A 25,436-nucleotide genomic window follows, 5' to 3' on the forward strand; every position below is an offset into this window, starting at 1 on the left:
TGAAGGAGTCCTACCGAGTCTTGTTGGCTCATGGGACTCCAGAAGCAGCTGACAGGTACCAGCAGACCAGGCGGACTTCAGACTGAGTGGCTGTGGACACAAAACTCGGGTCTGGCAGGAGTTCAGGAGGCCATGGAGGAGGTCTATGTGTTGGCCTCGAAGAAATCCTGGCAAACCGTCCGGCACCTCAGGACGAGAAAGCAGGTCTCCACTAACACTGTGTATGGTGAAGGTGGTGAGCTGCTGACGTCGAATGGGGATATTACTGGACAGTGGAAGGAATACTGAGACCCCTTCAATCCCGTCACCACGTCTTCTGTGATGGAAGCGGAGGCTGAGGTCTCAGAGGTGGACTCAGGTCTCAGAGGTGGACTCAGGTCTCAGAGGTGGACTCAGGTCTCAGAGGTGGACTCAGGTCTCAGAGGTGGACTCATCCATCACCCAAGCTGAAGTCACCGAGGTGGCTGGAAAGCTCCTCAGTGTCAAGGCACTGCTGCTGGACGAGATTCACACTGAGTAGCTCAAAGAAGGAATGAGTAAGAAAGCAACAGTTATCACATTTGGCTTTGAAAAAGAGGATCTTTTGTTTGCATTTTATTATTTTTTAATCTGATCATTCTTTCTCTAATTCCATTAAATCAATTTAAGAGCATTTTTGTAAAGTACCTTGTGTGATTTATGTTTAAAGAGATAATTTGACACTTTTGAAGCACCACAAGGTAAGAAGGGGTAAGAAGGGATTAACCAGTGGCGGACCGTGCATTTCACACTAAGGCCTTCAGAACAGATCCGCCTGAACCAATGCACCTCTCAATAACTATATTATGTCTATGAAAAAAAATGTTATTTTGCAGATATGCATATAAAGAGTTGTTGCACAGCAGATAGATACTTGTGCAGCCAGAATAAATGCCTTTGCTGAAGTGCACAATTCTCCTACTACATCTGTGCACAGACAATCATTAACAAGTTAATAAAACAGCAATATTATTTAGGAGAAGAGGAACATTTTACTCACCAAAATCCAGATTATTTATAAACAAAATCAATCCTCATTTCCTTCCTTAAAAAGAGTTCAATTGTTCTTTCATATAGGTTATACTCAGTTCCATAAAGCCAGGGCTGAAAGTCCAGCTGCCCTGTGGGATTTCTGGCCTAAGTTTTATTTCTCTTCAGGTCTTCTTCTTCTTCCTTGGAATAATTGCGGTAGGCGACCAACAACTTAGGTGCATACCGCCCCCTACTGTATCTCTTGGTGAATGTAAATCAGAGGGCCTGGATCTGCTGTTGTTGGTGTAGCTAGCTAGAAGGCGCTGAGTCGCCAACTCCAAATCTGATTGGTTGAAGCAACTGTGTTTGACGCTTCACTTTACTTCACTGCGCCATCGGGAACGGACAGTGAAGGCCTCAGGCAGATTTCTTTGACCCTAGCAACAGATGATGCCTGAAATCTGATTGGTTAAATTATTTAAGATGAAAAAAAAAACCATGTCTGGAAGCAGCGCAACCACGGGAAAACTATGAAAGGAACCAGAACATACCGTTTGGAATCATTTATTAAGTATTCATGGACAAAATATAATTTACATCAGTCTGTAATTCAGATACTTTTTAGGCCAGCAGAGAAGGCTTTGCAGGCCCTGACGGCCCACCACTGGGGTTAACACATCTCATCAAAGGACAATAATTTAGACTCGAGGCACCGACCTATCAACGTGTTCATCTACTGAGCATGTGCAGAACAACTACCCTAAATCCTCTTAAAAGCCTGTCTCCTTTAATGACCAGGTGTGTCTTTGAAGAAAGCTCATAAAAACCGCCTCCCAATACAAGCCTGTATTTTTTTTGTCTTTTCTTTTTGTCTATGAAACGCTACGGTGCTGTACTGACAGTAGTCTGTGCTACAGCGCCAGTCCTCCTGGTATGGCGACTGTGTGTATTACACTCGTCCGGTAAAAATGGGACAGAAAACATTAAACTCGATGTTAATTTTTTTCACATCGATTGAAAAAGTACATTTACAGTCCATTTTACTGGGTTCAAATTGACACAAAAGATCTTTCTGCTCTTTTTGAAAATTTCAAAATTTAAGGCTCTCTCTTACACATGCCGTCTTCCATTAAAAGCCTGTCGCCAGCAACAGTTGAGAAAAATAAAAGCCCCGGCTACTAGAAGAGGATTTACGGAACTCACGTCTGTGGTCTGCAGGATCCAGAGAAGCTTTTCCACCATCTACATGGATATAGACTGGACAAGACCGAAATTTAGTCCATCAGCATGATGTCAGAGTCAGAGAGCTCTCAAAACTTTGGAAGCCATTTGTAAAAACTTGTGTTTTCAGTTTGAGCACCGCTGTCATGTAAACAAACCGGAAAACAATGCGATTCGGTCAGATTTAGTTTTCAGGCAACACAAGTCTGATTTCTTCTTGGAATCTTCATCATCTTTGATATTTTCTGATAGAAAATTCTAGTGTGACACGAGTGTTTTGCAGAATAGGGTCAACGTATGAAGTGTGCTTCAGATCTGTGCTCTAACAAGCTTCACCAGTCTTCTAATGATGGGTGGAAAATGACGACACAGGTGGAGGTCATGATGGAGCATGATGCCTCAACAGTGCTGGACCTGAATGCAGATGGACACGAGGATGGAGTTCTGAAGGATTTATTGATCGAATGTCCACAAACACATGAGGCTGCAGGACGGCAGAGAGCACTGTGAACTGACTGGACTCACTGGAGGAGAGGAGGGTTAAAATGGGGAACACACAGGTGCAGAACATGAAGGTAACGAGCACATGGGAGAAAGTCTGTTGGCTGACTGAAAACACGAGGAGGGAGACACAAAGTAGCACCAGACACACAAGACGAGCACTGACAGACAGGGAAACAGACAGACTGATGAGGACAGCTGAATGGAGTCATTGTCGTCAGAAGCAGGTTTGTCGCCTTCTGGCATCCTGAGACTGAAGATTGACGTTGTCTTCCTGGCTGGACAGCGGCTGGTCCACACTGGACTGGACCGACAGGATCTCCTGCACCAACCTCCTGAAACACAGAAGATTCCTCCTGTTCAGCGACAGGACTCCACTCAGCGACACTCTAAAAAGTAACTCAGAGAAGCTTTTAACACCACTTAATTTAATACATGGACCCAAATAAAAAATTGTAATGAGTTGATTTTGATAAACTTTCTAAGTTTCAAACTTATTCTTTTCAAGTTATTAATAAATAAAAATGTTCCTAATTACATCAACTTAATTTTGCTTGCGATTTGAACTCAAAATTCATTATTGATGGGTTTAAAACAAAATTCAAGTTGTTATAACTTAACAAACTTGGCTTGATAATTTAATTTTGTCAAGGTTGACTTCACAATTTGAAGTTCCCTCTCGCCGCACACCATGCCGGGACCAGCTGGACGGCGGGTTCGCAGGATGAAAAACCTCGATACAAGCAACATTTCATGGCGAGTAAAATTTATTTCTAATAGTTCTAGTGGGGTCAGGACACCACTTCACCATGGTCAGTGTTGGTCACAGCATAAAGGAAACAGGCTCTTTGAAGAATTTAACAATGATGATGGTAGTGCCGCAATGCATCATGGGAGTTTGGGATGAGATAGTCAAGATTTAAACATTGATTTCATGATTTATTTCAATGTTCTGATATTTATAGTGTTATTGGTAGTTGTGTTTGGTTGTGTTCTTGTTGTTCAGTTAATCTAAACAGTTTAGTTACTTTTCGTGTCAAACCTGGAATGAGAAGTATTGAGGATTTAATCTGCTCCTGCTACTACTCTAAACCTCATAGAATTCAACAGAACAGTTCCCATATGCCTCTGGGGTTATTAAAAGCCTGTGTCTGCCTGTATAGAATCAGTCCACATTGGCTATAACAGTATTGTATTCTCAAATAATCACGATATTAAGGTTCAACAAAAACCGACCATTTTAACTACTTAAAAGCGGGCAGCCAATTTATTTGAGTTATCAACATAAAAATCTTGCATTTATTAAGTAAGCAGTACTTAAAATGATCTTTGAATGATGACAAAAAATGAATTCACCCAAAGTAATATAGTTTGTTGGTTCAATGTAATTTCTAATGAGGTTGCCATAACTTAAAAAGAGTAATGCAAACTGTTGCGTTGATTTTTTTTTTTGTTGAGTCTAGACATTTCTTTTTAGAGTGTACTGTGAATCACCTGAGTTAACCTCAGGGAGCTGAATCTGACCCAATCAGGAATCAAATCCTCTGATGTGACCCAAAACTTTACAGAACTGACCCAACTGACTGCAACAGCAACATCATCAGTAGAGCTAACCTGTCTCAGGATGGTCTAAACCAGCGCATGTTCACAATTAGTGGGTGAACAGTCAAAACACTTGGTGAATTCTGCCTCACAATGACAGGAAGAGCCAACACTGAAGGATCAAAAAGCCACGTCTCTACGAACACCTGGCCGCCACAATCCAGTTATCTCTACTGTACAAAACCGACCGAAATCACACATATTACACAAGTTCTTTGAAAAAACAAATCAATCCTCTAAATGGAGTGTATGAAAGATCCTGAATGTAGCAGCAGTGGAATCTGCTGTAACTCATCACTGATTCACCACTCCGGGCAGTAAAAGATGGACCAAGGACTGAACCTCATGGCTTCTCCAATGTTCCTGTTGTCTCTGACTGAGGTCTCCATCCAGGTGAAGAAGCCGTTGTTCTTGCTGAACTCGGCGATGCTGTCTGCTGTCACCACCCGCTCAGGAAGGTCACACTGTGGAGAGACGGGGCAGAAGGGCAGCTGAGTCATTCAGGACCATCAGTGAAACCTCTGAGTCAAGCTGCTCTTCATCACCTGATGCTGTCTGGAAGACTGTTTTATTCTGTTTTATTTGACCTGCAGAAATGCTCAGTTTGAGTTACACATTTAGGTAACACTTTACTTTAAGCACCCGGTATAACACATTATAAGTAGTTATAAACATTCATAAATGATCACAATGCTTTATAACTCACTATACAGCATAGGATTAGGATTATGGTTAGGGTTAGGTCCTGGCATTGTGATCATCTATGAATGTTTATAACTATAGCTACAGGTGTTATAATGGAATTATAATTCTTTATAAATGTACTTATCATGTGTTATACAGGGGGGCTTCAAATAAAATGTTACCCACATTTATATAAAGCCAGTGCTGATGAAGGAATCACTGGAAATTCTTCAAAAATACAACAAAAGGTGAAAGCGTTTTTGTAGCATTCCAGTGGAACATTGCTCATTTATTAACAGTGGCTATGTTTACATGGGCCACAGAAATCCTCCATATAACGGGACTGTAGGTGAAGCAGATTGTAATGTGTCATATAAACTCCTGAGTGGATCTGCTTCACTCGGAGCAGATTCTGTTTCGGGTCCGATTGTTCGAGGTCGTCTCGGCCGATGGATAATCCACTCATGCCTCATGTGAACAGCAGAAGACAGCGGATTGGGTTGTACGGCCGGGTTATTCGTTGATTCTCACAGAGTGACGTAGTGGAGAGTGCAGTAAAGAGGAAGCAGGAATGAGGAAAGTCAAACAGCAGCAGGAGAACCGGACGGAGGTTGAGAAAAGCTTTTTAATGAAACCTCAGAGAGCAAACACTGGAGAGGAGAGATGGCCGCAAATCGAGAAACAGCGAGTTGTTCAAAGAGCTCGGCGGTAGACTACCAGCGGACCAGTGGAGCCGAGCCCTGCCAGCCGAGCAGGACCCGACCGGTGAACCGGAGGCCGACTGGCAGAGCAGCGCCGGACCGGTGGACGATCATGGGAAAGAAAGAAAGAAAGGAAGAAAGAAAGAAAGAAAGAAAGAAAAAGAATCAAACACGATGTGAACTGGGCCAGTGAGCCTGAAGGCTGCCCTGATTCATCATTCATGAGACAAACAGTCCACCTCACCATGTTGGCCAGCAGGATGCAGGGGATGGGAGCTCCGCTGGGCAGCGTGGCCTTGCTGTCCAGGTCCCGTTTCCAGTCCTGACACCTGAGGAAGCTGGACGAGTTGGTGACGTCAAACATCACAACGCAGCCCAGAGCCCCTTTGTAGAAGATCATGGTCATGGAATCGAAACGCACCCGGCCTGAATGGAGGACAGAAACTTCAGCAAGTCCTCCATTCATTTGTCCATCAGTTCATTGAAAAAAAAAAGTCTCCTACTTGATATGTCCCAGATTTGCAGTCTGACTGTCTCTTTTTCTGACCACTGCAGCGTCTTCTCCCTGAAAGCCGCTGGAAAGAGAAGTGAAAGACACATCTCGTACAAAGAAGAATAAGAAATGAGGGGTGAACCAGTCTGTCTGCTCTTAATAATTGTCACACAGTTGATGTTCTATCAGTTAGAGGGAGGAAGATCCTCCATAATGTGGATGTTATGGACGGAAAATGCTCTACAAATTCTGTAATTTTTCATAAAATATGGAGATTGATGAAATAATAAGAAAAAGTAGCAACAAATCAGTTGAACGATGCAGAGGAGTCATAGCTAATCCATATTGAAGCATGCTAATGGTTATTGCTGTTACCGTGGATACAGGCTAATGCTAATGTTACTTGCAGTCATGTTGACATTTCATTAAATCATCATGAAGTGGTTTTCCTCTGGTAAGTTAAAGGTGTAGCTTGTAGCATTATGTCCCTTAACGTACTCCCCTCTCTGGACAGTGTCCCACAGGTTGCCAGTTTGGGAGAGTTTCAGTGAGTTCAGTCCAGTGCTTCTCAGTTCTGGTCTTCAGGTCCTCCTGTCCAACATGTTTCCCTCTTCCAGCACATTCTGCACAGCTTGATGATGAGCAGATCATCTCAATCAGGTGTGTTGGAAGAAGGAAACATCTCGAACATGTTGGACGGGGGCCTGAGGACCGGAACAGAGAAACACTGGTTCAGAGATTTCAGGACCGTCGTGCCATCGGTGCACTACCAGTGTTTAGCGCTCAGCATGTGGCTCTCGGGTCACGGCCAACAGTTCGGTCATGAAAGAGGGATTGCTGTGCTGCTTTTTTGGCAACCTCGGGAACTCACAAATTGGCTCTGGAACTCGAAAGTATTGGTGGTCTAGCCCCGCCCACCAAAGTTATTTAGGCCCATGCCTCCAAGTTTTAAAGAAAAAAATTGTTGATGAATAAGAATGATTGTTTCAAGGGAGTTTCTGCAATAAAACGTGAAAAACGATGACGAATTATTTTTGTAGTAAATTTCTTACCTATTTCACCTTTCAGTCAAACAGTATCGCAGGCAGGGGTGGCTCGCCACTAGAGGGCGCCAGGGCGCCGCCCCACCACTCGTCACTTCCCACTCACCTCATTATCACTCATACTCAAAAAAATATAAAAAATTAAATAATAAATTACAAATATTATGGAGTGAATGTTTATCTATTTTTCTATGAGCATAATAAAAACTATATCGGGAACGATGATGAATTCGGCTGATTTATTCATCCATGTTGTTCGACTAGTGACGTATATCTGGTTTCCACTCTGGGGCGCAGAAATCTTTGGCCGTGGGCTCTGGTTGAAAGCTGGACATGTGCAGTAGCTCCTCTTCAATACAAGACACAGGGCGGTTTGGGGCCACATTTCACGGCTCACAGCTGAACACAAAGGGATTATTTTTGTACCACCACCCTCCCGCCATGGGAGGCGCTGACATGTAGCCGACAGACAGATCAAGGCAGGAAGCTGGAGACGATAAATTGGAGACGCAGATTCCCTGATTACTCTCTGTGAAGAACATACAGGCAGGTATCTCAGCTGGCCAAGAAACTCCGCAAACTGGGTCCAAGTGATCCTCAGAGAGGAGCTACAGAGGTAAGATAACTAGTGTAAATGGTGTACACACAACGTTTTTAATACTGCTATTTGTGAGACACACATCTTAATATAGGCCCTCCAGAAAATAATAGTTTATTTTTATAGGAGTGCTATGTTAATTTGCATTGTTGACATAAAATTAACACATTTAAATCATATAATAAATAGTTCATCATCATTGAGAAATTTGCTTCTCTGAAGGACAGAAGGGCAAAATTTATGTAATTTATGTAAATACAATGGTTAATTCTTAAGTACATGTTTGCTTTATTTCTTTATCTTGGTTGTTTAGGGTTGTTTTGTGGCCATAAATTAGGTTTGTTTGAAAGAAATTCTGTGACTACAATTTTCCTTCTGACTTTGCATCTATCTTCAATTTAATTCAAAATGTTTTAAAAACTCTTAAATTCATTAAAGTTGACAGAAACCCTGTTTTTGGCATATGCCTGTTTTGGAGTTATCGCCCCCCCTGGAGAAAACTGCACCAGCCGCCACTGATCACAAGTGCAGAATTTCTTCCTGTCCTTGTAAAAGAGCACTTTAACTTTTTTTTCACCAGGTTTTTGTAAGAGTGAAGACAGAACAGAGATCCTGTGATTTCCTGAAGAGGAAGAGTGATTTCCTTCAGCCTTACCTCCCACTGTCGCATCGGTCGTCAAGCTGAACTGTCCACTGACGTATCGATGGATAAAAGCCGTCTTCCCAACAACATCACCAACAAATACAATTTTCATCAAGTGCTCCTTCATTTCTCTGTACAGTTCAGTCCACAGCTGGGTGATTTCAGCTGATCAGAGTTCAACCTTCAGCTCAGGAAATGTTATTTCTGAGTCTTCAAACCTTAGAACTTGATGCCGACGTGAACAGACGAGGAAAAGTTGTTGACACTGTGAAACCTGCCTGAGATCAGCTGAGATGTGATGATCGTAGCTCCAGCTGTGTGCAGACGGGCTCTCAGGATCTGTTTTGACTTGCTGTTAGGAAGGAAGTAGCTTGAGTCATAAATACTTCAGTGACAGAAACCACGCCCGTGTGGAAAATGAAAACATTGTGAAATCTGTGCAAACTCAGAACTCAAAGACAGGGATCACTGTTGCACCACTTTCACTGTTAGATACAGACGAGTGTAAAAGCCTGTTTTACAGTGTACAGTGATGAGCTCAGGGGCGTTGAACCTGCAGCTCTGGAGCCACATGTGGCTCTGCAGACACTGCACAGAAGCTTTCTTTAAAAAAATAGAATTTGTTTCCATTATTGTTTTATTTGTTGATCAGTGAGAGGCTCATGTACTGTCTAGATATAGTCTGGTCTCTGGAGCTTAACCCCTGAAGAGGGACTGGACTCTCCTCTTTACTGGCGTTGCCCGTGGTGAGAGGCGGTTGGTTTGCTTCCAGCCCCACAGCTCAGCCGCCATGTGTGTTGGAGTTCATGAAAATAAATGGGAGGGTGGTGTCGAGGGGCGTTACGAGGAGGGGCAGGGGTGGGCAGTGCCCCCCCCACAGGCATGCTCTGCCCCCCCCCTCCCCCGCCGCCGCATGTGATATCCCATTCATATGTGTCGCGATTAGCAGAAGTACTCGTAGGGTCCGCTCAGCCCTGTCCTCCCCCGCTCCGACTTCCCATTGCAGTAGTGACGCCCCCCCGGTCCGACGACACTCCATGTAAGTAGCAGATCCGTGCTCTAACAAGTTTCACCAGCCTTCTAAGGATGGATGAAAAATGACGACACAGGTGGAGGTCATGATGGAGCATGATGCCTCAACAGTGGTGGACCTGAATGCAGATGGACACAAGGTTGGAGTTCTGAAGGATTTATTGTCCACAAACACATGAGGCTGCAGGACGACAGAGAGCACTGTGAAAAAGGTGAACTGACTGGACTCACTGGAGGAGAGGAGGGTTAAAATGGGGAACACACAGGTGCAGCACATGAAGGTAACGAGCACATGGGAGAAAGTCTGTTGGCTGATTGAAAACACGAGGAGGGAGACACCAAGTAGCACCAGACACACAAGACGAGCTCTGACAGACAGGGAAACAGATGGAATCCTCACAGTACTCCCCCTCAAGGGCCAGCATGAAATGGACCAAAGTCTGAAAGGCAGGTCATCGGGACCGGGACGCCGGAGAGACTGGGGAGCGGGACTGGGAACTCAAAACTAGGAAGCTCAGAACTGGGGACAAGACTATACGCTGGGGACCCAAACAAGTGTGAGGACTATAATATGTATACTGTATAATGAATACGGTATGAAAATATGGGTGAAATTCACATTCCTGTGTTTAAAAATGCTTACCACATGCTAGAGGTAATAGGTGACGAACGATGTATGAAATGGGTTTTTGTTTCATTGTGAAGGTGACAAGAAGTTTCATGTCTATGTTCAATTGCTAGCAGCCATAGTAGGTATTAACTTGACTTGAGTGAACCCGGAAGCGGGTGAGATGTATGTACCGTATTGGCCTGAATATAAGACGATGTTTTTTTCCAGAAATTGCATCCTAAAAAGTGGGGTCGTGTTATAATCGCGGACTTACGGTAGATGGTCAATATGCATCCGCGCCGCTAGATGGAGCCAAAGTATCACTGACCAGAGAGCGAGTGGAGCGATGAAATGAGATCATATGATCTGATGAAAAATGGCGGATCATCTGGAACAAAGGGGCTGAACGCTGGACAACTGAGCAAACAACAGAGGAGAAGTTATGATACCAACTTTAAACTGATGGTGATCAACGCAGCAGAGTCATCAAACAACTGCCAAGAAGCCAGGAGATCTGGTGGAGCAGAGCCTCGTTCTTATTGGAGAGCACAGAAAAAACACTACAGATGCTAACGCTATGAGAAAAGCTTTCCGTGGTCCCGAGAGCGACGCTTCAGAGAGACTGATAGAAGGATGAGTGAATATGTCACTGAAAAACTGAAAGACGGAATGTCCACCACCAGAGCCTGATTCAGCTGAAGGACCTGGAAAGTTATTCACATCATTTATGCAGTTTGGACCCCTTGAGGCTTCTTATTTGTTGCTTATTGTTTCTTAATTTGAGAAAGAGAATATATTTTTTCATTTTATATCTCGTGAAATGTTATCTCAGTTGTGAGTTTTTGAGTTTATAATAATTGTATAATAAAAAGTTGTTTTATGAGTGACCTTACTGTCTTCAGCATTTTTTTTTCACAAAATGATCTTTGAAAAATAGGGGTCGTGTTATAATCGGAGTCGTCTTATATTCGTGCCAATACGGTATGTGCTTGATTGCGGAAGCCACGGACTGGGAGACGCTTCGGTCGGGCTAATTAAGTGGTTTTCCCTGGTTCATCAGTCCAGTGGTTGTCGGAGGACACTTATTTATGATTTGTGGACTGACGGAAGTATGGAGTCACCAGGAACTGGCCGGTGACCGTCTGTTTTGGGACCATTAGCTCCATGAGCATTCACTCGCACAGAGGATGAACAGAGGATGAGTTTGATGCACGGGTTAACTATGCAGACTGTTCACTGATCTGGCATGGAGGTGAAGACAAGAACAGTCTCAAGGAAAGCGCTGAGGGTGCAAGGGCGGCCACAGAACACTGGAACCCACCAAGACTTGACTCCCTGGAGGCTGACGCTGGGCGCCATCATCAGGACACTTTTGGATTCCTTCACTTGCACTCAACAAACAGTACTGGATCTGCAGACCAGGTACTGTCTTTCTTTCCTTTTTTCTGTGCTCTGAGAGTGAAGTGTCCACTAAGTTTTGGGCCTCACTGCTCCGAAGCCTTCCTCAGACTTGCAACTTTAAGTGTTAAAGTGAGCCGGCAGGTGTGACTTCGTGTGTGACTGGTGAGAGTGCCCCTCATGTCTTATTTTGGACTTTAAAGGGATACTTCAACATTTTGGCAAATTGGCCCATTTAGCGCAATTCCTTCGTCATTTCGAACAGCATACTTACTTTTTTTGTGAGTGCGAGCTGTTGTTTATTCAGAGGCGAGTTGGGGAAGGTTTATGGGACGGACACAATGGAAGTGAATGGTATTTTTGTTCCCCCTCGTCAAACTCATCAAATACACAATCCAACAACCCCAAAACACTTTGGTGGACACGTTATAATCCACACATTCACTACGCTGTGGAACACCAACAAGTAATATTGTAGCATTACGACACTGAAGCAAATACTGGGAACTACTTTTTCTTTTGAAATCACTACGCCCAGACGCCATGTTTAGTAAGCAGTTCCGTCTTAGCAATCTTCGCATACACAACTCAATCTCATAATTTTGCATTAAAATTTCACAGCGTAGTGAATGTGCGGATTATAACGTGTCCACCAAAGTGTTTTGGGGTTGTTGGATTGTGTATTTGATGAGTTTGATGAGGGGGGAAAAAATACCATTCACTTCCGTTGTGTCCGTCCCGAAAACCTTCCCCAACTCGCCTCTGAATAAACAACAGCCCGCCCTCACAAAAAAGTAAGTATGCTGTTTGAAATGACTAAGGAATTGTGCTAAATGGGCCAATTTGCCAAAATGTTGACGTATTGCTTTAAAAACCTCTAGAACAGATGGGTTTCAGTTGATAAGTACTCTATTGTTTCAGTAAATCATAATTTTCCATTGAGCTTATGGTTTGGTGCTTTTGCTATGTAGAACAATGTGCGTTTTGACTGACTTGACTTGGGAGGATAAGTGAAGAGGTCGCCTTTCATTACTCGACAATGATACACAAAAGGATCTAGGAGGCCCTTACCTAGAACAGTGGGAATGGGTTACATGCTGGGGACCCAGAGCCAGCAGTGCCAGAGAAACTGGGGAACAGGATCTGGCTGTGCCATAGACCGGAGACCTGGAGGCCGAGGATCAGCTGAGCCGGAGACTGGCGAACGAAGACCTTAAGACCCAGAGCAGATTTAGCCAGAGACCAGAGACGTTGAGGTCTTTGACTGAAGACCTTTAAGCCCGGGGCACCAGAGCTGGAGACCCACAGAGCCAGGACACTGAAGACCTGGTCTGCTCAGCTGTCCCACAAAGTGACTGGCTGTGGAGATGGTTAGGAGCTGGTGCAGGATCCATAATGCAGTCTGTTCATGCCGTCATGACCATGGTCAGCTCAAATGCAGACAGACTAAAGGTTGGAGTTCGGAAGGGCTTATTGGGTAAGAGTCCAAAAACAGGATTTTGCTGACGGCAGCAAACACACAAAGAAAGATGAACCAACATCGCATGAGAGGAGAGAAGGGTGAACCAACAAGCTGGAAGGTATCGGCTGCATTTACAAATGAAAAGAAGTGCTAACGGTGGCTGTTGAGTTGTGCATTTAAAATCAGGGGCCAACTGGCCCCTCTCTAGAATGAATAGGTAGGCAAGAAAAACCTGGTAGTCCTAGTGTTAAACAAGGAGAACACAGGAGAAGGAGGGGGAGACAGACAGGAGCGCCAGAAACGAGACGAGGACTAACAGACAGGGAGACAGACAGACTGATGAGGAGGACAGCTGTTGTAATGACTGAAGTGGAGTCATGGTAGGAAGTCATCAGAAGCAGGTTTTTCGCCTTCTGGCATCCTGAGACTGAAGATCGACGCTGTCTTCCTGGCTGGACAGCGGCTGGTCCACACTGGACTGGACCAACAGGATCTCCTGCACCAACCTCCTGAAACACAGAAGATTCCTCCTGTTCAGCGACAGGACTCCACTCAGCTACTGTGAATCACCTGAGTTGAACTCAGGGTGCTGAATCTGACCCAATCAGGAATCAAATCCTCTGATGTGACCCAAAACTTTACAGAACTGACCCAACTGACTGCAACAGCAACATCATCAGTAGAGCTAACCTGTCTCATTGTGGTCCAAACCAGCGCACGTTCACAATTAGTGGGTGAACAGTCAAACACTAGGTGAATTCTGGCTCACAATGACAGGAAGAGCCGACACTGAAAGATCAAAAAGCCACGTCTCTACGAACACCTGGCCGCCACAATCCAGTTATCTCTACTTTACAAAACCGACCGAAATCACACATATTACACAAGTTCTGGGCAAAAAAGAAAAAAATAAAATAAAATAATGAATCCTGTAAATGGAGTGTATGAAAGATCCTGAATGTAGCAGCAGTTGAATCTGCTGTAATTCATCACTGTTCAGAACCTCATGGCTTCATCAACGTTCCTGTTGTCTCTGACTGAGGTCTCCATCCAGGTGAAGAAGCCGTTGTTCTTGCTGAACTCGGCGATGCTGTCTGCTGTCACCACCCGCTCAGGAAGGTCACACTGTGGAGAGACGGGGCAGAAGGGCGGCTGAGTCATTCAGGACCATCAGTGAAACCTCTGAGTCAAGCTGCTCTTTATCACCTGATGCTCTCTGAAAGACTGTTTTATTTAACCTGTAGAAAGGCTTAGTTTGAGTTACACATTTATATAAAACCAGTGTTGATAAAGGAATTTACTGGATGTTCTTCAAAAATACAACAAAAGGTGAAAGCGTTTTTGTAGCATTCCAGTGGAACATTGCTCATTTATTAACAGTGGCTATGTTTACATGGGCCACAGAAATCCTCCATATAACGGGACTGTAGGTGAAGCAGATTGTAATGTGTCATATAAACTCCTGAGTGGATCTGCTTCACTCGGAGCAGATTCTGTTTCGAGTCCGATTGTTCGAGGTCTACGCTGATCGATAGTCCACTCGTGCCTCATGTGAACAGCAGAAGACAGCGGATTGGGTTGTACGGCTGGGTTATTCGTTAATTCTTACAGACTGACATAGTGGATTGTGCAGCAAAGAGGAAGCAGGAATTAGGAAAATCAAACAGCAGCAGGAGAACCGGATGGAGGTTGAGAGAAGCTTTTTAATAAAACCTCAGAGAGCAAACACTGGAGAGGAGAGATGGCTGCAAATCCTACAACAGTGAGTTGTTCAAAGAGCTCGGTGGTAGACTACCAGCCAGCGGCGATTGCTCTCAGACTGCAAGGGAAGCTCAGCTTCCCCTAAAATGCCAAAACAATAAGTGGTCCAAGATTTACTGTTGTGTGTACATTTAACTGACTAAATATGCACTACAACATGTTCATCTTTTGTTCCAAATCAGCTCCTTATCACAGGTCACTGACTTGGCTTTTTTCTCACTCCTCCTCGCAGCAGCACAGCACTTTAAACAGTCAGACGCCGGGCGTCAATGCCGAAGCTGGAGTGCGCTGTTCACTGCAGTGAAACTAGATGGTCCTTGGATAAATGCTGGGTTGTCCTCCCCACCAGGCGCCTGGCGTCTCTGGGGGTCTATGGGGCAGTGGGCTGGCCTGGACGCTGGGCTTCTGCATGGTGATTGGATGATCTGTCCGAAGCTTGATTGACAGCGAAATGAGCAATTCAGCGAAGTAAAAAAATGCACCAAAGCACTTCTGAAGTTTTTCTCTCTGTTGTTCTGAGTTGATCCGGAGGCTTTACTGATCCTCGCAGACTTTGTGTTTGTGAAAAACGACTAGCGTTGTGTTTGGTGAGTCTTTTAGGTCACTCTGTGGTTTCTGTCCTCGACCAGCAGCTGGAGCTGTAGAGCTTCTCCCCGTCTCTCACACTCAGGCGCTCACACAGCGCTCTAGCCTCGCGCACCAGCTCCAGCTGCTAGCTAGCTGCACACAGTGGCAGACAGTGTGAATGTTGTGGACCGGATTTTAGTGAAACCATTTGTTAGTCTTCCTTACGAAGAGAAAATTGGTGTTAAACTGCAGGCAGATCAACTCCTAAGACTGAGTTGGTGCAGAAGGTGGGGAAAAGTAACAGGTCCTTTCAGCTGTCCTGGTCTGACCAGGTGAGCTGCTGACTGGAAGAGCTGTCACCAATAAAATATACTGTTGGCCACACCTCTGGATGAAACCATCTCAGGGATGTGTTGTCTGGTCAAAAGTGGGCTTTGGGGATCTGTCTAACATTGACAGGGTGTACAGAAGGCATGAAAGCTCATAGAATTTACATACAAATAAACAGACACATATTACAATGTCTGCTGAAAATGAGCTTCCCCTCCTTAGAAGACCAGCAGCCGCCACTGCTACCAGCGGACCGCCCAAGACTGCCCAGAGGAGCCGAGCCCTGCTAGCCGAGCAGGACCTGACCGGCAAACCGGAGGCTGTTTGGGAGAGCAGGGTCCAACCGGCAAGCTGGAGGCTGACTGGGAGAGCAGGGCCCGACCGGTGAACCTGAGGCCGACTGGCAGAGCAGGGCCCAGGCAGTGGAGCCCTCACGATTGAGCCTGTGATGGCCAAAGCCACACATTAAGCATGTTGGTTAAGTCATTCATTCACTTTCTTTTTAAAGAACATTTCACTTTACAAAAGTTATTTGCTTTAGAATTCATGTATTTCTCTTAGTCTTCCACTGTTTAAATGGAGTGCACACTTTTATACATGGAAAGACACCGACCATTACATTTTCAGTTTGTTTTAATTGTGTTTTCTTCGAGTTATCTGCTGTTGGGAGGTTCCGTCTTGGCAAAAGGCTGAAGATTCTTTATGGCAGAGATCACCTGTTGAGCTGAACCATATGCTGCCACGTCAGAGGGGGGTTTTGACTGGACTTAGTTATCCCCACCTTAAGCCATGGACTGGGTTATTTATTGTTTCCCCCTCTTCTTGTGATTGGTTTAGTGAACCCCTGTATCTACTCCCTCACAGCTCATTTTGTTCGCTCAGTTCATTATGTTTTGTTAACTTATCAGTGCTTGAGTTATTTTTGAGTTTGTTCTGTTGAACTATTTAATAACTGAAAAACTCCCCCATTTGCATTTTATTTTAGTTTTCTTGAGAATAAAACAAAAAACGTTTTTTTTCAACAAACTTGAAGTTTTCCTGTTTTTCTTTATTGCCTGAGTGTTTGGCCCATGGCAGAGCCTGTCGGAGATTTCTGAACACTAATTGATCAGATATCCAGCAGATAAAACCTCACTGTTTTTGTCTGAAGACTGCTGACTGCAAAGCTAAAGATCAGAACCAGGAGAGTGGAGAGAGACCTTTAGCTCATGTCACAGATGCTGTATAATCTGCTCCATCAGGGGTCCGTGCACTGGTCCTGGATCGCTTTACATGGCTTCCTTATGCTTTTAATACAATTGTTTTCAATTTGATTGCAAAAAAACAAACAAAACAACACGATGTAAACTAGGCCAGTGGCTGCACTGATTCATCAAGTCCACTTCACCTTGTTGGCCAGCAGGATGCAGGGGATGGGAGCTCCGCTGGGGAGCATAACCTTGTCCAGGTCCCGTTTCCACACTTGACAACTGTGAAAGCTGGACGAGTTGGTGACGTCAAACATCACAACACAGCCCAGAGCCCCTCGGTAGTAGATACTGTTACTGGACCTGAAACGCTCCTGGCCTGATTTGAGGACAGAAAGCTTCAGCATGTCCTCCATTCATTTGTCCATCAGTTCATTGAAAAAATGTCTCCTACCTGATATGTCCCATATTTGCAGTTTGACTGTCTCTTTTTCTGAGCACTGTAGCGTCTTCTCCCTGAAATCCACTGGAAAGGGAAGTAAAAGATGCATCATGTACAAAGAAGAATAAGAAATGAGGAGTGAACCAGTCTGTCTGCTCTTAATAATTGTCACTGAGTTGATGTTCTCTCAGTTAGAGGGAGGAGGATCCTCTATAATCTGAATGAAGATGCTCTACAAATTCTGTAATTTTTCATAAAATATGGAGATTGATGAAATAATAACAAGAAAATGGAGCAACAAATCAGTTGAAAGATGCAGAGGAGTCATAGCTAATCCATATTGAAGCATGCTAATGGTTATTGCTGTTACCGTGGATACAGGCTAACGCTAATGTTGCTTGCAGTCATGTTGACATTTCAATAAATCATCATGAAGTGGTTTTCCTCTGGTAAGTTAAAGGTGTAGCTTGTAGCATTATGTCCCTTAACGTACTCCCCTCTCTGGACAGTGTCCCACAGGTTGCCAGTTTGGGAGAGTTTCAGTGAGTTCAGTCCAGTGCTTCTCAGTTCTGGTCTTCAGGTCCTCCTGTCCAACATGTTTCCCTCTTCCAAACACATTCTGCACAGTTTAATGACGAGCAGATCATTTCGATCAGGTTTGCTGGAAGAAGGAAACATCTAGAACATGTTGGACGGGGGGGGGGGGGGGGGGGGGGGGCTGAAGACCGGAACAGAGAAACACTGGTTTAGAGATTTCAGGACCACCCAAACGCGTTGTGACGGTCTGCTGGGAATGTCTAGTGGAACCCTCTGTCAGCATGGTTTTCAACTCCCACCTCCGGGGGAGCTTCTCTCATGTCCCGAGGGAGGCTGGGGACATTGAGTCCGAGTGGACCATGTTCTCCATGTTCTCTACCTCCATTGTCGAAGCAGCCGCCCGGAGCTGTGGTCGTAAGGTCTCCGGTGCCTGTCATGGCGGCAACCCCCGAACCCGGTGGTGGACACCGGGAGTAAGGGCTGCCGTCAAACTGAAGAAGGAGTCCTATCGAGCCATGTTGGCTCATGGGACTCCAGAAGCAGCTGAGAGGTACCGGCAGGCCAAGCGAACTGCAGGCCGAGTAGTCGTGGAGGCAAAAACTCGTGTCTGGGAGGAGTTCGGGGAGGCCATGGAGGAGGACTACCAGTCGGCTTTGAAGAAATTCTGGCAAACCGTCCGGCGCCTCAGGAGGGGACAGCAGGTCTCCACCAACACTGTTTACAGTGGAGGACGGGAGCTGCTGACCTCAACGAGGGATATTGTTGGACGGTGGAAGGAATACTTCGAGGACTTCCTCAATCCTGTCACCTCGTCTTTCATGGAGGAAGCAGAGGCTGAGGTCCCAGAGGTGGACTCACCCATCACCTAAGCTGAAGTCACCGAGGTGGTTGGTAAGCTCCTCGGTGGCAAGGCGCCACAGAGACAACCATGTCAGGGATTTACCGGTTAGTCTACGTTCATGGTCATGAACTTTGGGTCATGACCGAAAGGACAAGATCCCGGACACAAGCGGCTGAAATGAGCTTCCTCTGTTGGGTGGCTGGGCGCTCCCTTAGAGATAGGGTGAGGAGCTCAGTCACCAGGGAGGAGCTCGGAGTAGAGCCGCTACTCCTCCACATCGAGAGGAGCCAGCTGAGGTGGCTCGGGCATCTGGTTAGGATGCCCCCTGGACGCCCCCTTTGGGAGGTGTTCCAGGCATGTCCCACAGGGAGGAGACCCCAGGGAAGACCCAGGACACGCTGGAGAGACTATGTCTTGCGGCTGGCCTGGGAACACCTTGGGATCCTCCCAGGATAGCTGGAGAAAGAGTCTGGGGACAGGGAAATCTGGGCATCCCGGCTAAGACTACTGCCCCCGCGACCTGGTCCCGGATAAGTGGTAGAAAATGGATGGATGGAATTTTTTTTTTTACTTATTTCACCTTTCAGTCAAACAGTATTACAGGAGCAGAATTTCGTCCTGTCCTTGTAAAACAGTAGATTAAGTTTTTCACCAGATTTTGTAAGAGTGAAGACAGAACAGAAATCCTGTGATTTCCTGAAGAGGAAGAGTGATTTCTCTCAGGCTTACCTCCCACTGTCGCGTAGGATGTCTTGTTGAACTGCCCGCTGATGTATCGATGGATAAAAGCTGTCTTTCCAACAACATCACCGACAAATACAATTTTCATCATGTGCTCCTTCATTTCTCTGCGCTGTTCAGTCCACAGGTGGGTGATTTCAGCTGATCAGAGTTCAGCTCAGGAAATGTTATTTTTGAGTCTTCAAACCATAGAACTTGACGGCAACGTAAACATAAGAATAAAAGTTGTTGACACTGTGAAACCTGCCTCAGATCAGCTGAGAAGTGATGATCGTAGCGCCAGCTGTGTGCAGACGGGCTCCCAGGATCTGGTTTTACTTTCTGTTAGGAAGGACGTAGCTTGAGTCAAAAATACTTCAGTGACAGAAACCACGCCTGCTTGGATAATGAAAGCATTGTGAAATCTGAGAACACAACGACTCTGATCACTGTTGCACCATTTTGACTGTTCGATACAGATGAGTGTAAAAACCTGCTGTGATTAACTCATGGGCGTTGAATCTGCAGCTCTGGAGCCACATGCGGCTCTGCAGACCCAAAACAGTCTTCCTTTAAGAAAAAAAAGAAAAACATAGAATTTTGTTGTCATCAGTGGCAGCTGGTGGTGAAATTTGTTGGGGGGGGCTAACAAATGCTTGCATAATATCGATGAAGTAGTTAACAGAGCTGCAAAAGCAACATCACCTATGATACACAGTTACATCATTTACAGGTACACTATACTTTTTTAGTGCTCTACATCAACTCTCTCTCTCTCTCTCTCTCTCCTCTCTCTCTCTCTCTCTCGCTCTCTCTGTCACACATGCACACATTTACACACTACAGACATGTAGCCAAACACGCCTTCAATACAACACCTAACCTCAGCAAAAACAAGGCATCACAGTCCTTTGAAAGGTCAACATGGGCCTACTTTATTTGAAAAGAAGCTCACATCGACGCCTCTCTGGGATGCAAACAGGTTAATCACCATGTCGTTGAAGTCTGGTAATTTTTGGATGAAGTCCGTCTTGATAGACAGTGTGGCAAGTGCATTCAATCGGTCCAAATAATTGCATTATAATAATTGCGGTGCGACAGTAGCTCAGTTGGTAGAGCAGGTCGTCTTATAACCGGAAGGTTGGCGGTTTGATCCCCGCTCCTGCAGGCGTAGACCTGTTGTTGTGTCCTTGGGCAAGACACTTCACCCACCTTGCCTAAGTATGAAAGTTGTGAGAGTGAATGGTTGGTGGTGGTCGGAGGGGCCGATGGCGCAGATTGGCAGCCTCGCTTCCGTCAGTCTGCCCCAGGGTAGCTGTGGCTACAGCAGTAGCTTACCACCACCCAGTATGGAGTGAATGAATAATGCAATGTGAAGTGTCCTTGAGTGTTGAGAAAAGTGCTATATAAAACCAATGCATCATTATTATTATTACTATCCAAAGTAAATAGTCCACCTCGTTCATGCTAACGCCGCTATAGCGGTACTTTTTCTCCCTCCCTCCCAACTCTGGCACCAATAGCAGCACCGCTGACTTAAATCGCCGCTATTGGTTAAAAGTCAGTGGCCTATGGTGCTAACTGAAGTTAGCCCAAAATGCTCAGTAAACCATGGGGGGCAGGACATGACACCTGTCAATCACTCACAAGAACGAAACAAATGTATCTGCTGGGCTGTAAAAAAAATCAGCCAGTTTAGAGATATTCTATGTTTTCCTTTTAAATGATTGTTGCTGTTGCTACCTTTGGTTTCACGTAAACTTAAAACAATATGTTGTAAGTTATTTAAAAAATAATTTTCTCATCTTTTTTGTATTAGCTGTTTTTTTGTGCTGGGAGGGCTTAGCCCTGCTACCCGTTTATACCAGCCGTCCCTGGTTGTCATTATTGTTTTATTTGTTCTCGGTGAGAGGCTCATCTACTGTCTCGATATATTCAGGGTTGCCTCCACACAGCCTGGGCTCTGGAGCTCAACCCCTGAAGAGGGACTGGACTCTCGTCTTTACCGGTGTTGCCGGTGGTGAGAGGTGGTGGTCTGGTGTTGGTTTGCTTTCGGAGGTCAATGATGAAGGAGGAATCCAGACTTGGCAGATCCAAATGTGTTGTGAGGATCTGCTGGGAACATCTGGTAGAACCCTGTTTGCAGGTTTTTCAAGTCCCACCTCCAGGAAAGCTTCTCCCAGACCCCGAGGGAGGCTGGGGACATTGAGTCCCAGTGGACCATCTTCTCCACCTCCATTGTCGAAGCAGCTGCTTAGAGCTGTGGTCATGAGGTCTCCGATGCTGCCGCGGTGGAAACCCCCGAACCCGGTGGTGGAGACACGAAGTAAGGGGATGAATTACCCCTAAATTCCACATCCTCCGGTCCGCTCCGTCTGCGCTCAGCTCCGCTCCGACCGCCGCAGCAAATACGTTGCTATTTTTATGACTGTAGCTGATTTCATAGCCTCCGTTCTGCTCCGCTCAGCTGCGCTCCACTCCGCTCTGCTCCGTCAGTCCAAAATAGAGCCGAGGTCTATTTTTCTCTCCAGTCCGGTCCGTCCAGGTCTCCGTACGCATACATTTCCACAGTTCAGATGCACCAAACAGGAAAGAGAACTCCAACAACCTCCGGTTTTATACAAAATAAAATCATTTTGTCTTTATTAAAAACTTTAAACTGTTAAAAGACGTTTTTTATTCGTCACATTAATTGTCGGATATATCACGAATAGACATACCATACTGATTAAAATATACACTTTAAAAAGCGGGCAACAAAAATTAGAACACACTATCAAATTTTATTTGACAAACTTCTGTTTTGCCTGTAATCAAGCTGTAGTCGAACGTTTCTGAATGTTTACACAGCTGCAGATATGGCCCATTTGCAGGCTATTGTCCATAAATTTCATGTTTTCTACAAAATACATAGCCTATTCAGGACCATGTATGCATTTCATTCTGAATGGCCCGAATGTCAACATCCTGTTGCACGAAATTCAGCGTGTTGAAGCACAACAACCAGGATGAAGAGACGCTGATTTTGGAAGTGGAGAATCATAAAATTTTATATGACCCCAGTCACCCTTTCTACAAGGATGTACAGAGAAAGATGCCAGTGTGGCCCAGACTGCTAAGCTTTTGGAGGTCGATGATAAATAGCGCTGCGCTGCTCTGCTTCTCCGGCCGGGCGGAACAGAGACGCAGCGGAGCAAAGCGCACGCTGTGGGTTTTGAACAAACGGAGCGGAGCTGAGCGGAGCGGTCCGGAGCGCAGGACAAACGCACACAGTGGAATTTAGCGGTAAGAGATATAAGGTGGAAGAAGCTTTAGCAACGATACAGGAGGTCAGTGAGGGGGAATGGATGGCGGAGACGTGTTGGACATCAGCAATCTTGACTGGAGTGAAGAGGATAAACGTTCTGAATCAGAGTCAGAACAGCTGCGGGCCAAACAGCGAAACAAATGTAATCCTGCTGCCCCAAAAATACCCGACCGACCTCCAGCTGCTGTACAGTCCAGCGCAGAACCTGCAGTGGCGCATGAAGCGCTCACACGTCACCTCCAGGTATAGAAAATTACTGTAGGCTGCTGTCAGTTTACAACTGAATAATAATAACATAAAATGGTGTTAAAAAAAATAAAAAATACAACAGTGAACACGGTATTGACAGCAGGAGCACTGCAGCATCTCCAGATGCCAATTACAGATTCAGGTAAAATATTATATCCTCTATCAAAGTACAGCAAACCATGTATTTTTCATTTCCAAAAATTAATTTTAGAACGAACATATTTTCTGAATAAATACCTTTGTCCTGTGGAGCCTGCAGTCCCAGAATCAAATGAGCAGGGTGAGAACAGGACCGTGTGGGCAGGTGTCCGTCCTGGTGCGCAGCCGGGGAGACTTATTTTACTAATTTTAATATGTTCTTGATTATTATTGACGGTTAATAATACAAGTATTTTGTGTGTGTTGGTGTGTGTGTGCGTGTGTATCAGGGAAACGAGTGCGCAGAGTGTGAGTGAGAGGTACGCACTGTAAGAAGTTCAATACATTTCAAAACCTGATTTGAGGCATTAATAAAGCAGATATGAGGCATTAAAAGTTTTGCTGATCCTCTTGACTTAATATTTTGTTTCTTTATCTTAATTTCTAATACATTAGATTACAGAAAAGCAACCTGTTGTGCTCCTGCGCAAAAACAATGCATATGTATGACGGTCTGGCTGACCGTAGCGGCCTTTGGAGGGGGTGTAAGAATGCTGGCAACACGTGAAGCAGAGCGGAGGACGGAGCAGATAGCTCCCGACTGGGATGGCCGGAATGCCTTGTGTGTGATAGGAATTATAGGGAATCATTTCAGAGGACATTGATCTGGATGACAGCAGAACCAGCAGTCCTAAGTAGACTCACCCAGCTCCGCTGTGCAGCTGCGCTGAGTGATCGGCGTGCAGACAGAGGTTTATACCTGTAATTCTTTGTGCTTTCCCAAATGTATCTTTAAGAGTTATGATGCACACAAATAAAAACAGATTTTCCCTTTGACTACAAAGTCTTTATGTAGCCTCTAAATGCAGGGTGTCTGCATTGTTATTTCATTTGTCTGGCTCCCCAAGCTCTACAAGAGATTATTTATTTCAAAATACAGTCATATATATTGTTGCTTCACTATGGTTTAGTATTGAGGACAGGAAATAAAATGTATTTCATCATGTTAATGTAGCAGTGTCCTTTGCTGCAGTGCATTTGAAAAAAAAGGAGAGGTGTTCATTTGATTGGTCAAATTACTCTCAGCTGGGTTAAACCCACTTTATCTCCTCCCTCTTGCGCCACCTGCGCAGGTGGGCGGGATGGAGGCGTGACTGCACCTGGTTCACGAAATTAGGACAATTTTCTGGACACGCCCTGTTGACTTTATCCGCCGACGGCGCACTTTGCACTCCGCTGACAGCGGGCGGACTCGGCGGAGTCTACCAAGTTAGAGCCCTATGAGTTTACTGGCTTAGGTGCAGGCTCGTAGGTTGTAGGTACTTTAATGACGGCCACGCAATGTGACTTCTAGGCTCCAGTTAAAGTCAACAAACTTATAGCTAAAGAAGCCAGTGTGTTTCAACACCTTTTGAGTAAATGACATTACCATCTGTTCAGTGTAGTCTAGTCAGCTCTGCTCTTAGTCAGGTGTCGTTTACAAAAGTGTAAGTCACTGCTGTCTGTGGCCTTCTTAATTTAGAAAAATATTGAATATTATATTCCTGTTTTTTTTTTTCATCATTCGGAAAAATTTGCAAATTGAAACAACCCATATGCTTACCAGTGAATTTCCAAATTCAATAATTGTTTTTAGAGTTGTATAATTACTTATAAATCCGAAAGTTACCTATCCATGGGGTTAACATCTAATTCACTGATCTGCTGCCCCTTGACTTGTTACAGAAATATTGATAAGATGATATCAACACAGCACAGAAAATGTCAAATAAGGTTGTTGGATGAGGGCAAATCTTTTGAGTGCAGGTGCATGTAGAGAATCAGCAGGTGAGGTACAGCAGTTGTGAGTGCCCAATTGGAAGAGACGAGTGCCATCATACGGCTGCTTTGCTGATCTGGGTGGAGAAGAATGTATCCCGGACAGATGTCGAGTGCAAATGGAGAAGAGCAAAGACACCAAAAACGGACAACATCACCGACAAGAGAGTGTCTGAGATGGCTCCATCCGCAACACAAGGTTAGTTTTTAATCAAATCTGCTGTCATTTTTTTTCCTTTTTTTTGTGAATTGCACATAATCTGTTACAAATGAATAGTGCTACAAAAATCTTTCATTTTATGATAATTTCAAATATCATTAATGATTTCACAACTGTTGTTTCAGCTGGAATCAAAAGACCAGTCACACAGGAGGATAAGGAATGGGCCATGGCGTCAATGGCAAAACTTGGCCGTTTTACAGGGATGGGTTGGATCCTCAGGCCCGAAAAGCCTCAGGTACAGCTTAACTGTTTTTCTTTGAACATCACAATCATACAATCCAAAATCATGCAACAATAAAGATTGGTAATATTCAGTGTCAAAGTTTTTATATATACCT

General features: G+C 44.9%; 2 protein-coding genes across 2 annotated transcripts; both read right to left on the minus strand.

The window, feature by feature from the left end:
• Nucleotides 1-1,984: 1,984 nt before the first annotated feature.
• Nucleotides 1,985-9,125, minus strand: LOC115408207 (ras-related protein Rab-7L1-like). The gene is made up of 5 exons (XM_030118846.1): nt 8,489-9,125; nt 6,203-6,274; nt 5,944-6,125; nt 4,657-4,778; nt 1,985-3,047 (listed from the first exon to the last, which is right to left on the minus strand). The coding sequence occupies exons 1-5, from the start codon at nt 8,601-8,603 to the stop codon at nt 2,930-2,932; spliced, it is 609 nt and encodes a 202-aa protein (XP_029974706.1). The 5' UTR covers nt 8,604-9,125; the 3' UTR covers nt 1,985-2,929.
• Nucleotides 9,126-12,270: 3,145 nt separating this feature from the next.
• On the minus strand, nt 12,271-19,683 carry LOC115408208 (ras-related protein Rab-7L1-like). The gene is made up of 5 exons (XM_030118847.1): nt 19,373-19,683; nt 17,278-17,349; nt 17,024-17,202; nt 13,982-14,103; nt 12,271-13,487 (listed from the first exon to the last, which is right to left on the minus strand). The coding sequence occupies exons 1-5, from the start codon at nt 19,485-19,487 to the stop codon at nt 13,370-13,372; spliced, it is 606 nt and encodes a 201-aa protein (XP_029974707.1). The 5' UTR covers nt 19,488-19,683; the 3' UTR covers nt 12,271-13,369.
• Between the last annotated feature and the right edge of the window lie 5,753 nt (nt 19,684-25,436).

Source organism: Salarias fasciatus, chromosome 20, assembly GCF_902148845.1.
Source record: "Salarias fasciatus chromosome 20, fSalaFa1.1, whole genome shotgun sequence".
Taxonomy (NCBI): Eukaryota; Metazoa; Chordata; class Actinopteri; order Blenniiformes; family Blenniidae; genus Salarias; species Salarias fasciatus.

What these genes read in the sequence shown, in the direction of transcription:
- LOC115408208 (XM_030118847.1), bottom strand. Translation starts at nt 19,487, where the DNA reads ATGAAGGAGCACATGATGAAAATTGTATTTGTCGGTGATGTTGTTGGA. An exon ending in GCAAATATGGGACATATCAG is followed by an intron (nt 17,203 to 17,277) that starts GTAGGAGACATT and finishes TCCTCAAATCAG; the next exon opens with GCCAGGAGCGTTTCAGGTCC. An exon ending in GCATCCTGCTGGCCAACAAG is followed by an intron (nt 14,104 to 17,023) that starts GTGAAGTGGACT and finishes GTCTCTCCACAG; the next exon opens with TGTGACCTTCCTGAGCGGGT.
- LOC115408207 (XM_030118846.1), bottom strand. Translation starts at nt 8,603, where the DNA reads ATGAAGGAGCACTTGATGAAAATTGTATTTGTTGGTGATGTTGTTGGG. An exon ending in GCAAATCTGGGACATATCAA is followed by an intron (nt 6,126 to 6,202) that starts GTAGGAGACTTT and finishes TCCTCCATTCAG; the next exon opens with GCCGGGTGCGTTTCGATTCC. An exon ending in AACATTGGAGAAGCCATGAG is followed by an intron (nt 3,048 to 4,656) that starts GTTCAGTCCTTG and finishes TCTGTGTTTCAG; the next exon opens with GAGGTTGGTGCAGGAGATCC.